This window comes from Neopelma chrysocephalum, unplaced genomic scaffold (genome assembly GCF_003984885.1).
Source record: "Neopelma chrysocephalum unplaced genomic scaffold, ASM398488v2 Primary Assembly neopelma1_187, whole genome shotgun sequence".
In the NCBI taxonomy this organism is placed as follows: Eukaryota; Metazoa; Chordata; class Aves; order Passeriformes; family Pipridae; genus Neopelma; species Neopelma chrysocephalum.
In genome coordinates, this window is record NW_020897849.1 from 1,039,147 (window position 1) to 1,052,510 (window position 13,364).

A 13,364-nucleotide genomic window follows, 5' to 3' on the forward strand; every position below is an offset into this window, starting at 1 on the left:
GTTCTCCAGAACAGATCAAAAACTCCACGTGCTTTGGACGGGGAATTTAGGATTTAAAGGGACTGGCTGAAGTCACTTATGTCCTTTCCACATCCTTTATCCACTCTCCTGCCTTTCCATGGCTCATGTCTATAAAGTACAGAGCTCAGCTGCACCACCAGAAATCGCTCCTCTGACCTAGAAAACATCTTCTGCTCATCTCTGAATGTTTTTCAAGCAGTTAAAAGGGAGTAAATGGGATGTGGAGCAGAATTTTGTATACTCTGAGGCTGGGGGATGTGTGATATGTATTTGCAGGGGGTCTGGACCGAGTGAGGCATTCGGAGTAGGTCTGTTCCCTCAGTTGTTCAGCGTTTATGGGTGTCTCTAGTGGTCACAAAAAGACCTGATATTGCCTCTTCTTTCACCTCAGAGGATTCTGGGACCTGGGGGTTCTGACTGATAGGAAGCTGAAGAGGAGCCAGGTGTGCCCAGGTGGCCAAGAGGGCCGATGGCTGCTGGGCTGGCTGAGGAAGAGTGTGGCAGCAGGAGCAGGGCAGGGCTTGTGTCCCTGGGCTGGGCGCTGGGGAGGCCACCCCTGGAGTGCTGTGTCCAGCTCTGGGCCCTGAGCTCAGGAAGGCCCTGGAGGGGCTGGAGCAGGGGCAGAGAAGAGCAGCGAGGCTGGGGAAGGGACTGGAGCACAAGTGCTGTGAGGAGAGGCTGAGGGAGCTGGGGGGGCTCAGCCTGGAGAGGAGGAGGCTCAGGGGAGACCTCCTCACTCTCTGCAACTCCCTGACAGGAGGGGGGAGCCAGGGGGGATTGGGCTCTTCTCCCAGGGAACCAGCAGTAGGACAAGAGGGCTCGGCCTCAAGCTGGGCCAGGGCAGGGTCAGGTTGGCCATCAGGAAGGAATGTTTTCCATGGAGAGTGATCAGCCATTGGAATGGGCTGCCCAGGGAGGGGGTGGACTCTCCGTCCCTGGAGGTGTTTAAGGTGAGACTGGATGTGGCATCAGTGCCATGGGCTGGGTGACAGGGTGGGGTTGGGTCAAAGGTTGGACTGGGTGATCTCAGAGGTCTTTTCCAACCTGGTTGAGTCTGTGATTCTGTGATTTACAGAAGTGGTTTGATTATTCTCCTTGTTCTTGGTTTGTTCACAGATCAACCCGGTGACGGGCCCTCGCGAGGGAGGGACCAAGGTGACGATCCGTGGGGAGAACCTGGGGCTGGAGTTCCGGGACATCGCGTCCCACGTCAAAGTGGCCGGCGTGGAGTGCAAACCTCTGGTGGAAGGGTACATCCCTGCAGAGCAGTAAGTGGGGTGTGTGGCAGACAGTGGGCCACTGCACACCTAATGACAGTCATCCCTGTAGGACCTTCCAAGGAGTCCATTCCACCCAACCTGGGAGCTGAGGAGTGGAAGTTGCCGTTTCCCATGTGCAGCTCAGGAGCTGATAATCCATTTATTACTGTATTTGGATTGCATGTTTAGATGATTCTCATGATTTATGCCATGAAGTTGCCCTCTGTTTTTCACAAAGCAGACACCACAGGGGTGTTTAGTTCTGGTTTGGGTGACAGCAATCCTGAGATCACTCTGAGCAGGAGTGATCATTAAACCTTACAGCTGCCTCCACCATGCACAGCTGCAGGACAGAGGGACTCACAGGGTCAAATCTCAACCTAGAATTTCTCAGTATATTTGAGTGAAACTATATAGATTTACACCACCAAAGCGTGTGTTCCACCAAGTGCCAACAGCCAAAGGCCACCACTTTCTAAAGCATAACCTAGTCCTCAGTTTGGATTCTGGATTAGACAGGGTGGGTTAAGTCTACAGTCCATTCCCCAGCACTCTGGGCTCATTTTTTCCAATTCCATCTTATCCACACCATCAAACCACCCCTCAAACTTTGCTTCTGGTTTGTGTTTTCTCCACAGGATAGTGTGTGAGATGGGGGAGGCCAAGCCCAGCCAACATGCCGGATTTGTGGAAATCTGTGTGGCTGAGTGCAAACCAGAGTTCATGGCCAGATCTTCACAGCTCTATTACTTCATGGTAAGTTCCTGCAAGAAGTTCTCCTTGGTCCTGAAGGTCCTCAGGGCTTGGTCCCCTTTGCTGCATCTACCCATTGTCCTTGATCATAATGAACCTCTGAGCTCTTCACTGCAGTTCTGAGTGCACCAAATTGTTCATTCCATTTCCTTTCGACATCTTGTTCTGAGCAAAAAATAGCTTGTCTAATTAAAATTTTAACAATCTAATAATAGTCCAGATTATTAGTCCAGTTACAGTTCCATACGACCACAGTCCAAATTAGTACAGAAAATTCTCATTAATAGTTAAAAATGCTGTACAGGAAAGAACAAAGGGGGAAAAAAAGAAGGGGAAGAAAAAAAGAAAGAAAATGGAAAAAACCCAGTGTCCTCCAGAAGAAACTTGGGGGTTGCCACTAGTCATTATTACTGAGTCTTCAGCAGGAGTGTGATGTTCATGGTGGGGTTTCTTCCTCCTCACTCTTGGATTCCCCCAGGGGTTTCTTCATCCCATCCATCCCAGCAGCACTGGGATCAGGACATGTCCAGATTAGGCTGCTGGGGAGCTGTAGGATGTGACTGGGGCTCACTGCAAGTGGGAAACTGTTTTGGATGCTCCACGATGAAACGATGGACACCTGCAAGCTCGGACTTCAGTTCAAGCACAAACACATGTTGTACACTTGACTTGTTTTTTTTTTCTCCTTTCTGATGATTTTCCTTGTCCAAGAGACCTGATTATTCCTCTAAGGCCCCTTGCTGGGGACATGCAAGCGTTGCCTGGCCTTGATCTGCGCAGATCTGTGCGGGCTTGACATGAGAGGGTCTCTTTGTTCCCATCAAAAGCTCTCGACTCCTGCAAGGGAATGGGACTTTTCTGTAATTATTCACATGCCTGAGCATTTTTTTGATGGTAAAGGGGCTTGTAATGAATGCAAATGTCTCAGGTTTCCCCTTCGAGCCACGGGCATTTCTCCATTCTCCACGTTTTCCGATGTCACTCAGGTGTTACCGGGGTGGGGACAGAGAAACACCACGGGACAAAGCCCCTGCCAGGCAGACAGAAGGGCTCTTTCCAGGACATTACACTTCAACGTGTCACCTTTGCCACTCTTGGAATTACTGTCTGGTTTTGATCATCCGTGTCCATCTGTGACAGCTTTTCCACTGCCAGCATTCCCAGCCGTGCAGGAGCTCGGAGTCAGCAGGGCTTTCACTGCTCAACACCTCGGTACCTTTGTGTCAGACCAAGAAAAATCCCCAAAAAACAGAGGGTCTCCAACCTGCCCATCATATTCCCTCTCCTGTGTCCGGTGCTTTCACATCAGGAGCTGTGTTTTTTGGCTTCCTTGGATGCTCCTGCCAGGAGGGCAGAGATGCGGATGCATCTCAACGTGCCTTGGCATCCTTGGCAGCTTGAAGGGAAGCAAGATGTTTGAAAACTGAGGAAGGGAGATAAATGTGGCTTTCTGACTCATAGTAAATCCTCTGGAAAATTGCTTTTCAAAAGGTTTGAGGCAAAACTTGCCCAAAGTTGGCCAATAAGCCTCCTCCTCTCCTGCAAGAATTGGAACACATTGTGTTTTGAGCTGATCAGAGTATTTAATTTCAGTGTTTTAACAAAGAGGCACCTTAGTTTAGTGGTGCCACAACAGTTCTTCTCCACATTTCTAATGAGAACTTTTAAATTCAAAAGGCTGTTGGTTTGTTTTAAACTCGTCTGTGATCGAAAACTGCACATTGCATTAGAGACTACAATAAGCCAAAAGGGAAACAAAGCTGAAATTAAATTTATGATGATCTAAATGAAATTTTTTTTTCAAAGTTATTCATTTTCTTGCTGTGATTATTGCCACAGTCTTTCCATTAAAAAAAAAATAAATTATCTTCACTTTTCTCTTCAGGTGCTGACGCAAATTTACCTTTATTCTGGGTTTAGATGAGAATATTGTGTCTCAGTGCAGGTGATGTGGGATACTCTGATTGCATTTCTTCTGGGTCTGCTCCTAAATCCTGGTCCTAGGAGAGCATCTCTTCCATCTTTCTCTTGCTGCTGCTGTTGAATCTGTAAGAAGGAAACCCTTGTGTGAGTCACGTCTTGCTCTGCCCTTGTTCCCAGGAGGAATGAAATGGGAATCAAGGTCTTGACATGCACCATGAGGTCATCAGACACAGCTCTGATGGTGGACAGCCTGTGTGCAGGAGACACTGGAGGAAAGTAAAAGGTTGGGGAGCTGAGGAAAGTTGGCAAAATCCTAGAAAGGTGCAGATTTCCTGTCCAATTTCCCTCATTGTCACTGTCCACTTCAGCCTTTTAGAGATCCACAACTTGCATTTTCCATCACCTTTCACCAGCAAGGAATAGTCTGGAGGCTGAGCTGTACTGTGAACATGCTTTGCAATATTTATGAAGGCCACTGTGAATAATTAATGGTTTATCACAACTTTGAAAGCTCAGCCACAAACCCATTTGTACTCTTGGCCCACGACACAGCAACGCTTTGCCAAGGAGTGTTGCTGGTGAGGATCCTCAAAAGGGCTTGGCTGGTTTATCCACCTCTGAGGAGAGGGTAGGAAACCCATCCAGGGGTGGGACAAGGATTTTGGGTCTTTAACTCAAATGTTCCTCTGTGGTTTGTGAATCAGATACTATTGCAGTGCTGTTGTGTGGGCTTTGGGCACCAAGTTTGCCACTCCCAGCCTGTTCCAGATGAGGTTTAAGTTGGATATAAGGGAAAGTTTCTTCATGGAAAGGGATATCAAGGATACCCAGGGAAGTGGTGGAGCCATCATCCATGGAAGCATTAAAGAAACTAGTGGATGTGGTGCCTAGAGATGTGGTTTTGTGGTGGGGTTGGCAGTGCTGGCTTGAGATTTGGACTCGATGATCTTTGGGGTTGTTTTTACCCTTAATAATTCTGTGATTCTAAGTATAAAAACAGCTTCCAAACCCTCGAGTTTAAACAGGAGAAGTGCCCAGCTCTGACAACAGATCCTTCTACAGAGCTGTGTGTCTGATTTTCATGTTCTGCCCTTCCTCCAAGAGCTGCATTTCGAACAGAAGCAAAATGGAAATCTGGCCGCTGTTTTTCAAAATGATTAACCAGGAGGGGGACAGGAACAGAGAAGGCTCTGTGTGTGTGAAAGTGGGAGCTGTGGTGTGTGTCAGGTGGTTTTATAAACATGGATTAATGGTCTCCAAAGCTCAATAAGGTGGCTGCGTGATGTACCTGCTCGTTCAGAGGAGCTGAGAGCTTCAAGCACTTGTGTCATCATTCTTAAAGAGAGGGGGAAAGAAATAATCTTCATTTAAATGCATATAGTAGCTTTTCACTTGGGACTGAATGGAAAGTTTTTCTATTAAAATGCAAATGAAAGAATAAACTGTAACTCCAAATTTTTCCCTGAAAATTGATGTCTCCTCTCTGCATTGTGGTAACAGGGTGATCTGTGCCTTCGGAGTGCAAGTATTTTATCTTGATTCGAGGAAGAAGGGAGGGCAGGAGGGTGAGAAAAAGAGGTTTGAGATTTGGGGCCTCTAAAGGCATTGTGGCCCTTTTTGATATATTAACACAGCACTGTGTTATGTCTGGAAAAGAGGCTCTGAAAGGCAGCAGAGAAAGGAAAAGGGTGTTCGTGTGGGCAGTGCTGGTTTTTGTGGCTGTGGCATTTCAGGGGACACTCAACCTGAGCAAGGCCATGCTGTGCCAGTGCATGACACTCCTGCAGGACTGGGCTGTCTCAGCATCCAAATCTGAGAAGAAGAGAAAGATCAGGGGTCATGTATGGGCACGTGGAAGAGGCAAGAAACAAGCTCAGGCTCTCTGCTGAAGCACAGCCCTCCTTCATCCCAGGGAAAAATCCTGTGAGTGCAGGGGTAGGTTACAGACATCTCTGTGGAACCCTACAGCAGGTTCTGTTCTCTGCTTGGGAGTGCTCACCTGGAGAAGAGAAGGCTCTGGGGAGACCTTAGAGCCCCTTCCAGTATCTAAAGGGGTTCCAAGAGAGCTGGAGAGAGACTTGGGAGAAGGGCCTGGAGCGACAGGACAAGGGGGAATGGCTTTGAACTGAAGGAGGACAGGGTTAAATGGGATATTGGGAAGGAATTCTTGGCTATCAGGTTGGTGAGACCCTGGCCCAGGTTGCCCAGAGAAGCTGTGGCTGTCCCTGGATCCCTGGAAGTGTCCAAGGCCAGGATGGACAGGGCTTGGAGCAACCTGGGATAGCGGAAAGTGTCCCTGCCCATGGCAGGGGGTAGAACTGGATGGTCTTCAAGGTCTCTTCCAACCCAACCCAAACTATTCTGTGATTCTGTGATTCTCAGATCAATAGGGTTGAGTGATCTTTTCAAGACCAAACCATTTTCCCCCCTTGTGAGCTCCAAATTTTGGAAGTGGAGATTCCACATTAAGATCCAATCAAGCAGTTCAAGACCCGAGTTATCTTGCAGAGCTGGTGTTGCTTGATGGCAAAAAGACACCCAAGCTGTGTCAAACAAGCAGCGGAGAAGGGAGATCATGGCTCCAGCTGCTCCAGGCATGGAACTGCCTTTGGAAGCAGAGTATTTCTGAGTGGATACAAGGGCAGGTCTGATTTTGCAGAGGTGAGGAGAACAGACTGGGGTAAGGTCTGAACTCATCCCACCCCACCTGGCATTCAAACAGGATGTCTGTGGTAGGACTGGTGTCCTCTATTGGCCAGAAGGCATGGTCATCTTCTGAAATCATGTGCCACATGATTAACTGAAACAAGAGAGGCGAGGTACCTCTGCTCCTCTGCTGTCTTTTCAACACCACCCTTTGCCTTCACAGACTCTGACTCTCTCTGACCTCAAGCCCAAGCGGGGACCGGTGTCAGGTGGCACCCAGGTGACAATCACGGGCAACAACCTCAACGCTGGCAGCAACGTCATCGTGACCTTTGGGAGACAGCCCTGCCTCTTCTACAGGTACAGATGAGTCCTTGCTCCCGTTCCTGCCTGGGAGTGAAAGATGTGAGCAATTATAGTCAAGAGGCTTCTACAACCCGTCCCTCAAGTGCCTCCTCTGCCCGTGGCCGTGTCTGTGCAGCAATGGGACTTGTGCATTCTGCACCATGCACAGCCTTACTGAGCATGCTTTGGGGACAGAGAATAGGATTTATTTCATTGTTTTGATTGGTATTTGATGTGCTTTTTCCCGTGGCCTCTTGTCAAATTTCACTACAATTCTCCACGGTCCCGTGCTTTGCTACTTGCGCCGGGAGTACGTCGTTTAAAAGATTCATTTTCGTGTCCCTGCTTTAGGAGAGGTGACAAAGAAAATCTGACAACATCAGTTCTGAGCATTAAACCACCTCCCTTTTATCCCAGAATAGTCCTGTAGTGCTAAGAAATGGATGATTTGCAATGTTTTAGTTCTGGGTTGGCTCCTGTTCAACTGCAGTTCAGAGGAGCTTAATGTCAGTGTTACCTGCTGAATGTTCCCTGATCCCTGTGAGAATGAGCCTGAATCCCATTCCCAGGGGCTCCTGCAGCTCAAAGCTACCCAGTGCCACACATTTTGCTGCCAGTGTTGATGGAGGCTGAAGATGAAGTTGGCACATTTCTCCCAACATGTCCTTGGCAGAGCAAGGGCTCATTCACAGGAGACCTGGGAGCGCTGCCCTGGGGCAATGCCCTTCCCTCTCCTGGCTGTGGGGATCCTCTTTAGCTGCCTGTCATGACTCTGGTGTGATTCAGCATCTATAATTCGGGAGGCTGAAGTCACAGCTTGTGATTTAAAATGCCAAGTGGGAACCACAGCTGCTCGGAGATGCCTATTGAAGAGACTGGGGAATTTTAGGAAGGATTGAACATTGTCTTTCAGGGGAATTTGGGGAGCACATGGAGGTGCAGCCACTGAAGGCGACTTGTACCCCCCTTTCTAGGGGTGTAAAATGAGGCTGCATCACAAATCACAGGACTGGGGAGATTGAGGATGTTTGGAGCCTGGATTTTTGGCTCACTGTGGAAGGAAAGGGCTGGTGCAAAATTCAGACCTGGATCTGGTTTTGAGCCCAGCCAAAAAGGAAAAGTTTATGCAGAATCCTCTTTGAGTATAATCATAAAATGCTCCCCACTGTATTAGCACTTTCCAAAGGTCCCAGGCATGCTGCAAAGTGCACTTAAACAAGGCTTACAGTCCTAATGCAAAGTAAACTTTATGATCCCAGGCTGGAAGGCTGAGGTGCAAACACCCCTTTTATGAGCTGCTGCTGCATCTGTCCACAGGCAGGAAGGAAACACCCATCAAATATTTAATCACAGAGAAATACTTCTGTAGACAGGCCTGGCTTGGACTTCCCTTGGGGTTCAGTTTTCACTCTGAGCCCTGAGAAATGATGGCTCTTGTGGTTTTACTTAAACTAGTGAAAAAGCAACACAATGTCACTTCCTCAGATACACAGTTCACACTATATTCCTGGAGCAGTGACTTTCAGCACTTCACAGTGCACAGCTTTAGGTCACAGGACATAAGAATGAGTAGTTGGGCTCTTTTTGACACCATTTGTTTTGCTGCTGGTTTATATTTACTCGTTTCTTCCCCCAGGAGATCCACCAAGCACATTGTCTGTAACACCACTGCCTCCTATGAGGGCTTTGAGAAGGTGAAGGTGTCTGTGAGAGTGGACAAGGCCAAGATACATCAGGAGCTGCACTATGAATATGTGGAAGATCCAACCATCCTGAGGATTGAGCCTGAGTGGAGCATCTTCAGGTGAGCATCCCATGGGACCCCCCTGCCACCCCCCATGGTTTTCCAATGCAGCACTGCCACGATAATATTGGTCCTTGTTGCAGAAAACTGCTTTCCAAGAGTTATGTTCACTAAGAATTTGTGCAGAGCTACTTCCCAGAGCCCAAACAATGAGGGCTGGTGGATTTGACTCCTGGGAAGACAAAAAGTCCAGCGGTGCATTGTATGTGGTAGTAACACCTTGGTTGCTCAGTGTGTACCCTGGGGCAAAATTTCCACAGGTCCCAGTGAGGGATGGGCAGGATAAGGGTCTTTCGTCAAAACAAACTCTGCATAGTCCAAACTAAATGATCCTGCACCCTGCCTTCACTATCAGAACAAAACTTCTCGGTTTAATGCAGCAAAATCCAGCTGCTAATACTCAGCAGAATCCTTGGAGACTCCATGCTTTAAGGTGGGTGCAGCAGGTCTCCAACCTAGAGCTGAAGCTTTCTCCCTCTTTTCTACAGCTCAGGGTCTATCTCCAGCACCAGGATGTTCCCTGAGTGAAGTTTACAGGTCACTGGGACTGGTTAAACTACACAGTTGTATCCCTAAAAGCTGCAATTCCTGGTGCTTGTGGTCACGTCCGTGTTTCAGGCCCCATTGGGATGGACCCACAAGCTTTGCATGGCAGCAGGAGCAGTCAGTGATCCCTTAAACCCAGGCTTAAATGTCATAACTGGACTTAGAGAAGTGAATCTCCCTTGGGTTTGAAAGCAGGAATTCCTACTTTTCCCACAGCATCCGTGGACTTGCAATTCCTGCATTTCCCTCAGCCTCCATGGACTTGTAATTCCTACATTTCCCTCAGCCTTGCTGGTGTGGCCATCACACCTGAAAGCCCCAAGGGCTCTGTCCTGAGATGAAACACAAAAGGAATCCTGTTCCCTGCCCTCTCCAACAGCTTCCTCCTCATTAGGGATCCCTTTTTCTCCTCACCCCAATGATGCTGCTTTGGTGAATTCAGAGGGTTCACACAAAAGTGTCTGAGAGCAGCACTTGCCCTGGGTGTGGAAAGCATCAAAGTGATACCCAAACACTCTCAGAAGCCTGCGGGAATGGCCTCAAGAAAGGAGAAATTGGTCATTAAATGCACTGATATTGCCTTGAAAAGATACAAAATAAGGAATCTCAGTCTCCTCTCATTCACCCACAGCTCTCTGCTCCCCTGTTAAACTGGACTGATTGGAGTATCTGGGGATTAGGAGCAGGGCTTGTAAATCCCCCCCACTTCAGCTCCCATCCCAAAGATGTTTTCACAAATCAATTAGTGCCTTTAATTACCATGAGGGAATTCACTGATTTAGCTGGATTGAGTCTTTGCATGTTGGGCTTGAAGCTTTAGTGTTGGAATTTTCCTTTTGGGGTTTTTATTTTCAGGCAGAGTCCAGGTTATCAGTGAAATGGGAAATCACTTACTCCTTTCCTTATTAAAGTGAGTTCAGTGCTGCTTAAAAGGTGTAAGATTGACACTTAGGAGAGTGAATTTCCTAATATCCCCAGGAAAGCTTCAGCATGGGGACCTTCCTCAGTCTGGCCTCAGCTCTGGGAGGTGAGAGGTTCAGAAGCTGTTTGATCCTTGTTTTCTCTGCTAAAAATGCCAGTAAGACATGAAGAAGCAGCCAAGAAGGTGTTTCAGGTGCTTTGGCAAAGCTTTGCCCAGACTGGAGGGACTCTGTGTCCTGATGAACTGGATCTCCCATCCCAGCTCCCAGGATAAAGGAAATTAAGATGAGTTGCTTGTTTAGGGGGTACCAGCTTATTTTTGGGGTGTGTATCTGCTAGGATGGATGACTGGGATTCCACTTGTCTCTTCATTCATGGAATCATAGAGTCATTAATATTGGAAAAGATTTCTAAGATCTTTGAGTCCAATCATTAACCCGTTATGGTTTAGTGGTGTTCACCATTAAACCATATTCCCAAGTGACACATCCACACAGCTTTTGAACACTTCCAGGGATTATTTGAACACTTCCAGGGAGGAAACACCTTCAGGCACAACCTCTACCCTTTCCTTTCTTCCTGCCTGAAATCAGAAAGGATCTACTGAGCAATAACAGGAGCCTCATTTTAACCAGACCTACCCAATCTCATCCTCTTTCTTGTGTGTTTTTGAGTCATTCCAAAGGTGCATAACCTTGGAGGAGGGTGCAGAGGGAGAAGGTGGAATATCCAGGATGTTCAGGGTGTCAGGGACAGTTTTAAGCCCTACAGCTCTGGAGCTCCATCCAGCAGGTCGTGATGGGGATAAGCATTAGTGTGAGCACGGCACACAGAGCTGGATGAAAGCAGAGCCAAATCCAGCCCCGAGAGTGAAGCAAGAAATAAGTTAGACAAGACATTTGGATGTGGAGACTGTTGCTCAGTATATTTGTTATGTGGAATGATTCATTACAGCAAATCCACTGTGCTCCTCTGATCCATCACTCCCGGCTGTGGGGCTGAGCTGTTCTGAGGGACAGATGATTGCTACTAAACCAGCTTTGCAAAATCAGTGACTGCTTGTACCAAGCCTGGCTTAAAACCTTTTCAAGAGACATTTTCCAAGACAATAAAGAAAAGATTACTGCTGATTTACTCCTATAGCCAAAAAAACAAGGAGTCACACTGGGCTGGCAGGTAAATAGAATTTTATGAGGCTCCATTAATACTTTTGATCTGGGTTTCATTTGAGTTACGTCCAGCAATTACCTGAGTCTGCAGACAGAAAATTACACCCAGGGCTTTGGGGGCAATAAAGAGTTAAACTCAAAAAGCTTTTGGCACCTCTGTCATTTTGCTGGGCAGCACCAGGTCTCCAGGCTCTGATCTGACCTGGTCAAGAGGTGGCTTTGACTGGACATTCAGCTGCAGGCACAAAAGTGGCTGGTGGTTTTCAGGGCAAGGAACAGATTTATTTACTTCATTTCCAAGCCAGAGTGGGTTTGGAGGTGATTTTGTGTCTTCATCACCTCTTTTTTCCCCCTCTCTCTGTGCTCCTGTGCTGTAGCTGTGTTTAATACCTGTGGTCTGAGCCTGCAAGCTCAGTTTTCAAACCAAACAGAGAATTTTTAACACGTGGGTTTAAAACTGTGTGCACAGACTTGGTTGATTAAATAAAGGGATTTTATTTAACACATGTCTCTATGTATGTGCACACATTGGGGAGGTCTGGAACATGTAAAACTTTTGGCTGAGTAAAGATTCAAAATCCCTTCTAGTTTGAGTCAGCAAAGGTTAATAATGGCAATGATAATAATATAATAATAATAATTATTGTTGTAAAGGCTCACAGCCAAAAATCCAGAAGAACCAGGGTAGTGGAGAAAGAATAAAGTAGTTAAGAAACTTTGCTTATGGTTTTAGGTGAGCAAGTTCTCCCTGATATTTCTCTGGGGGTTATCAGGAATATTTACTGTGAATTTTGGGGAGAGGGTATTTCTTCTGTAAGGCAGAGAGGAGAAAGTCTCTTGTAAGTAGGTGTATGACTTCAGAAAAGATTTCAAGAAAGCTCAACCGTCCAAGCAGATCTCATGGAAATGGTAAAACGTGGGTTTGCCCCATAAAATTTCCCATTAGGAATTTCCCATCAGAGCTGACATTTTTCAGAGAGCAAGAATTTGAGGTACTCTGCAAAACTCAAATATTGTCCTAAACATGGGCCAGTACAGACATTACTTCAATGAAAGACCATGGAGAACCTCTCAGAGAAGGGTCACAGGAACACCTGCTGAAAGATATGGTTGTGCCAATTCTCTTGGAATAAACCAAAACTCTTTGGTTTATCCATGTGGGTGCAGCTGGAGGGGCTGAAGCTCAGTCCCAGCTATCTGTGCCCAGCTCACCAAAACCTGAGAGCTCTTCTGTGAGCAGAGAGGTCTGTTTGCATTCATTCCTGCCTCCCCATCTGATTATTAATGGAAGATAAATGGGGAACATGGAAAACAAAGGTCAGGAATGGGGGAGATCTGTTGGCTCCTTCCTCACAGCGTGTTTATTCTCTGGTGTTTCCTCATTTATAATGCAGGTGTTCCACCTTTCCTGTATGTGTAGGTTTACCTGGAGGCAGGAAAGGGATTCTGAGCTTTCTTTTCACAATCCCATCGATTTCTCCCATTCTCAGAAGGAAATAAATCACATCCTGGACAGTTTCCAAGGGGAGTTATAGAGGCAGGTGCTGAATCTGATGAGAGCACTCCTCACCCTGGGAAGCCCTCAGAGATGGGGCTGTCTGCTGAGGACATTTCCTCATCCTGTCCTGGCTGTGGGAGCCCTGACAGCTGCAGGTTTTGCTTTCTTGGATAACTCTTCCCCTTCCAGGCCTTGCATCGTGTTGCCCCTACCACATGGAGCAAAGGGAGAGCTCACCCTGGTAAGGCAAGGGTGCTCCAATTTGGGATGGCCAAAGCTGCCTGTGGTGAACCCTTCCCCTTAACATGGGGTTCAAAACCAACCCTATTGAAGCCTGGGAATGGCCCTTTGCAGTTTCCTTCCTCCCTCCCCCCTGCTCCCTGAAGTCCCACAATCAGCAGCACTGGCTGCAGCTGGAAGAGGCAGGGAAAGGAGAGAAGGGTGTTTCTGAAAGCTCTTTCCTTCTGGTGACAGTGATT

The 13,364-nt window shown here is 47.4% G+C and overlaps 1 protein-coding gene across 4 annotated transcripts in view; it reads left to right on the forward strand.

Moving 5' to 3' along the window:
* Positions 1 to 13,364, forward strand: part of PLXNA4 (plexin A4) — a 451,641-nt gene that overhangs the window by 377,279 nt on the left and 60,998 nt on the right. For all 4 annotated transcript variants that reach the window (XM_027702477.1, XM_027702478.1, XM_027702480.1 and 1 more), the window contains 4 exons: positions 1,138 to 1,289; positions 1,919 to 2,036; positions 6,826 to 6,962; positions 8,584 to 8,751. In XM_027702477.1, coding sequence (XP_027558278.1) covers positions 1,138 to 1,289; positions 1,919 to 2,036; positions 6,826 to 6,962; positions 8,584 to 8,751 — 575 coding nt within the window. The remainder of the gene's footprint in view (positions 1 to 1,137; positions 1,290 to 1,918; positions 2,037 to 6,825; positions 6,963 to 8,583; positions 8,752 to 13,364) is intronic.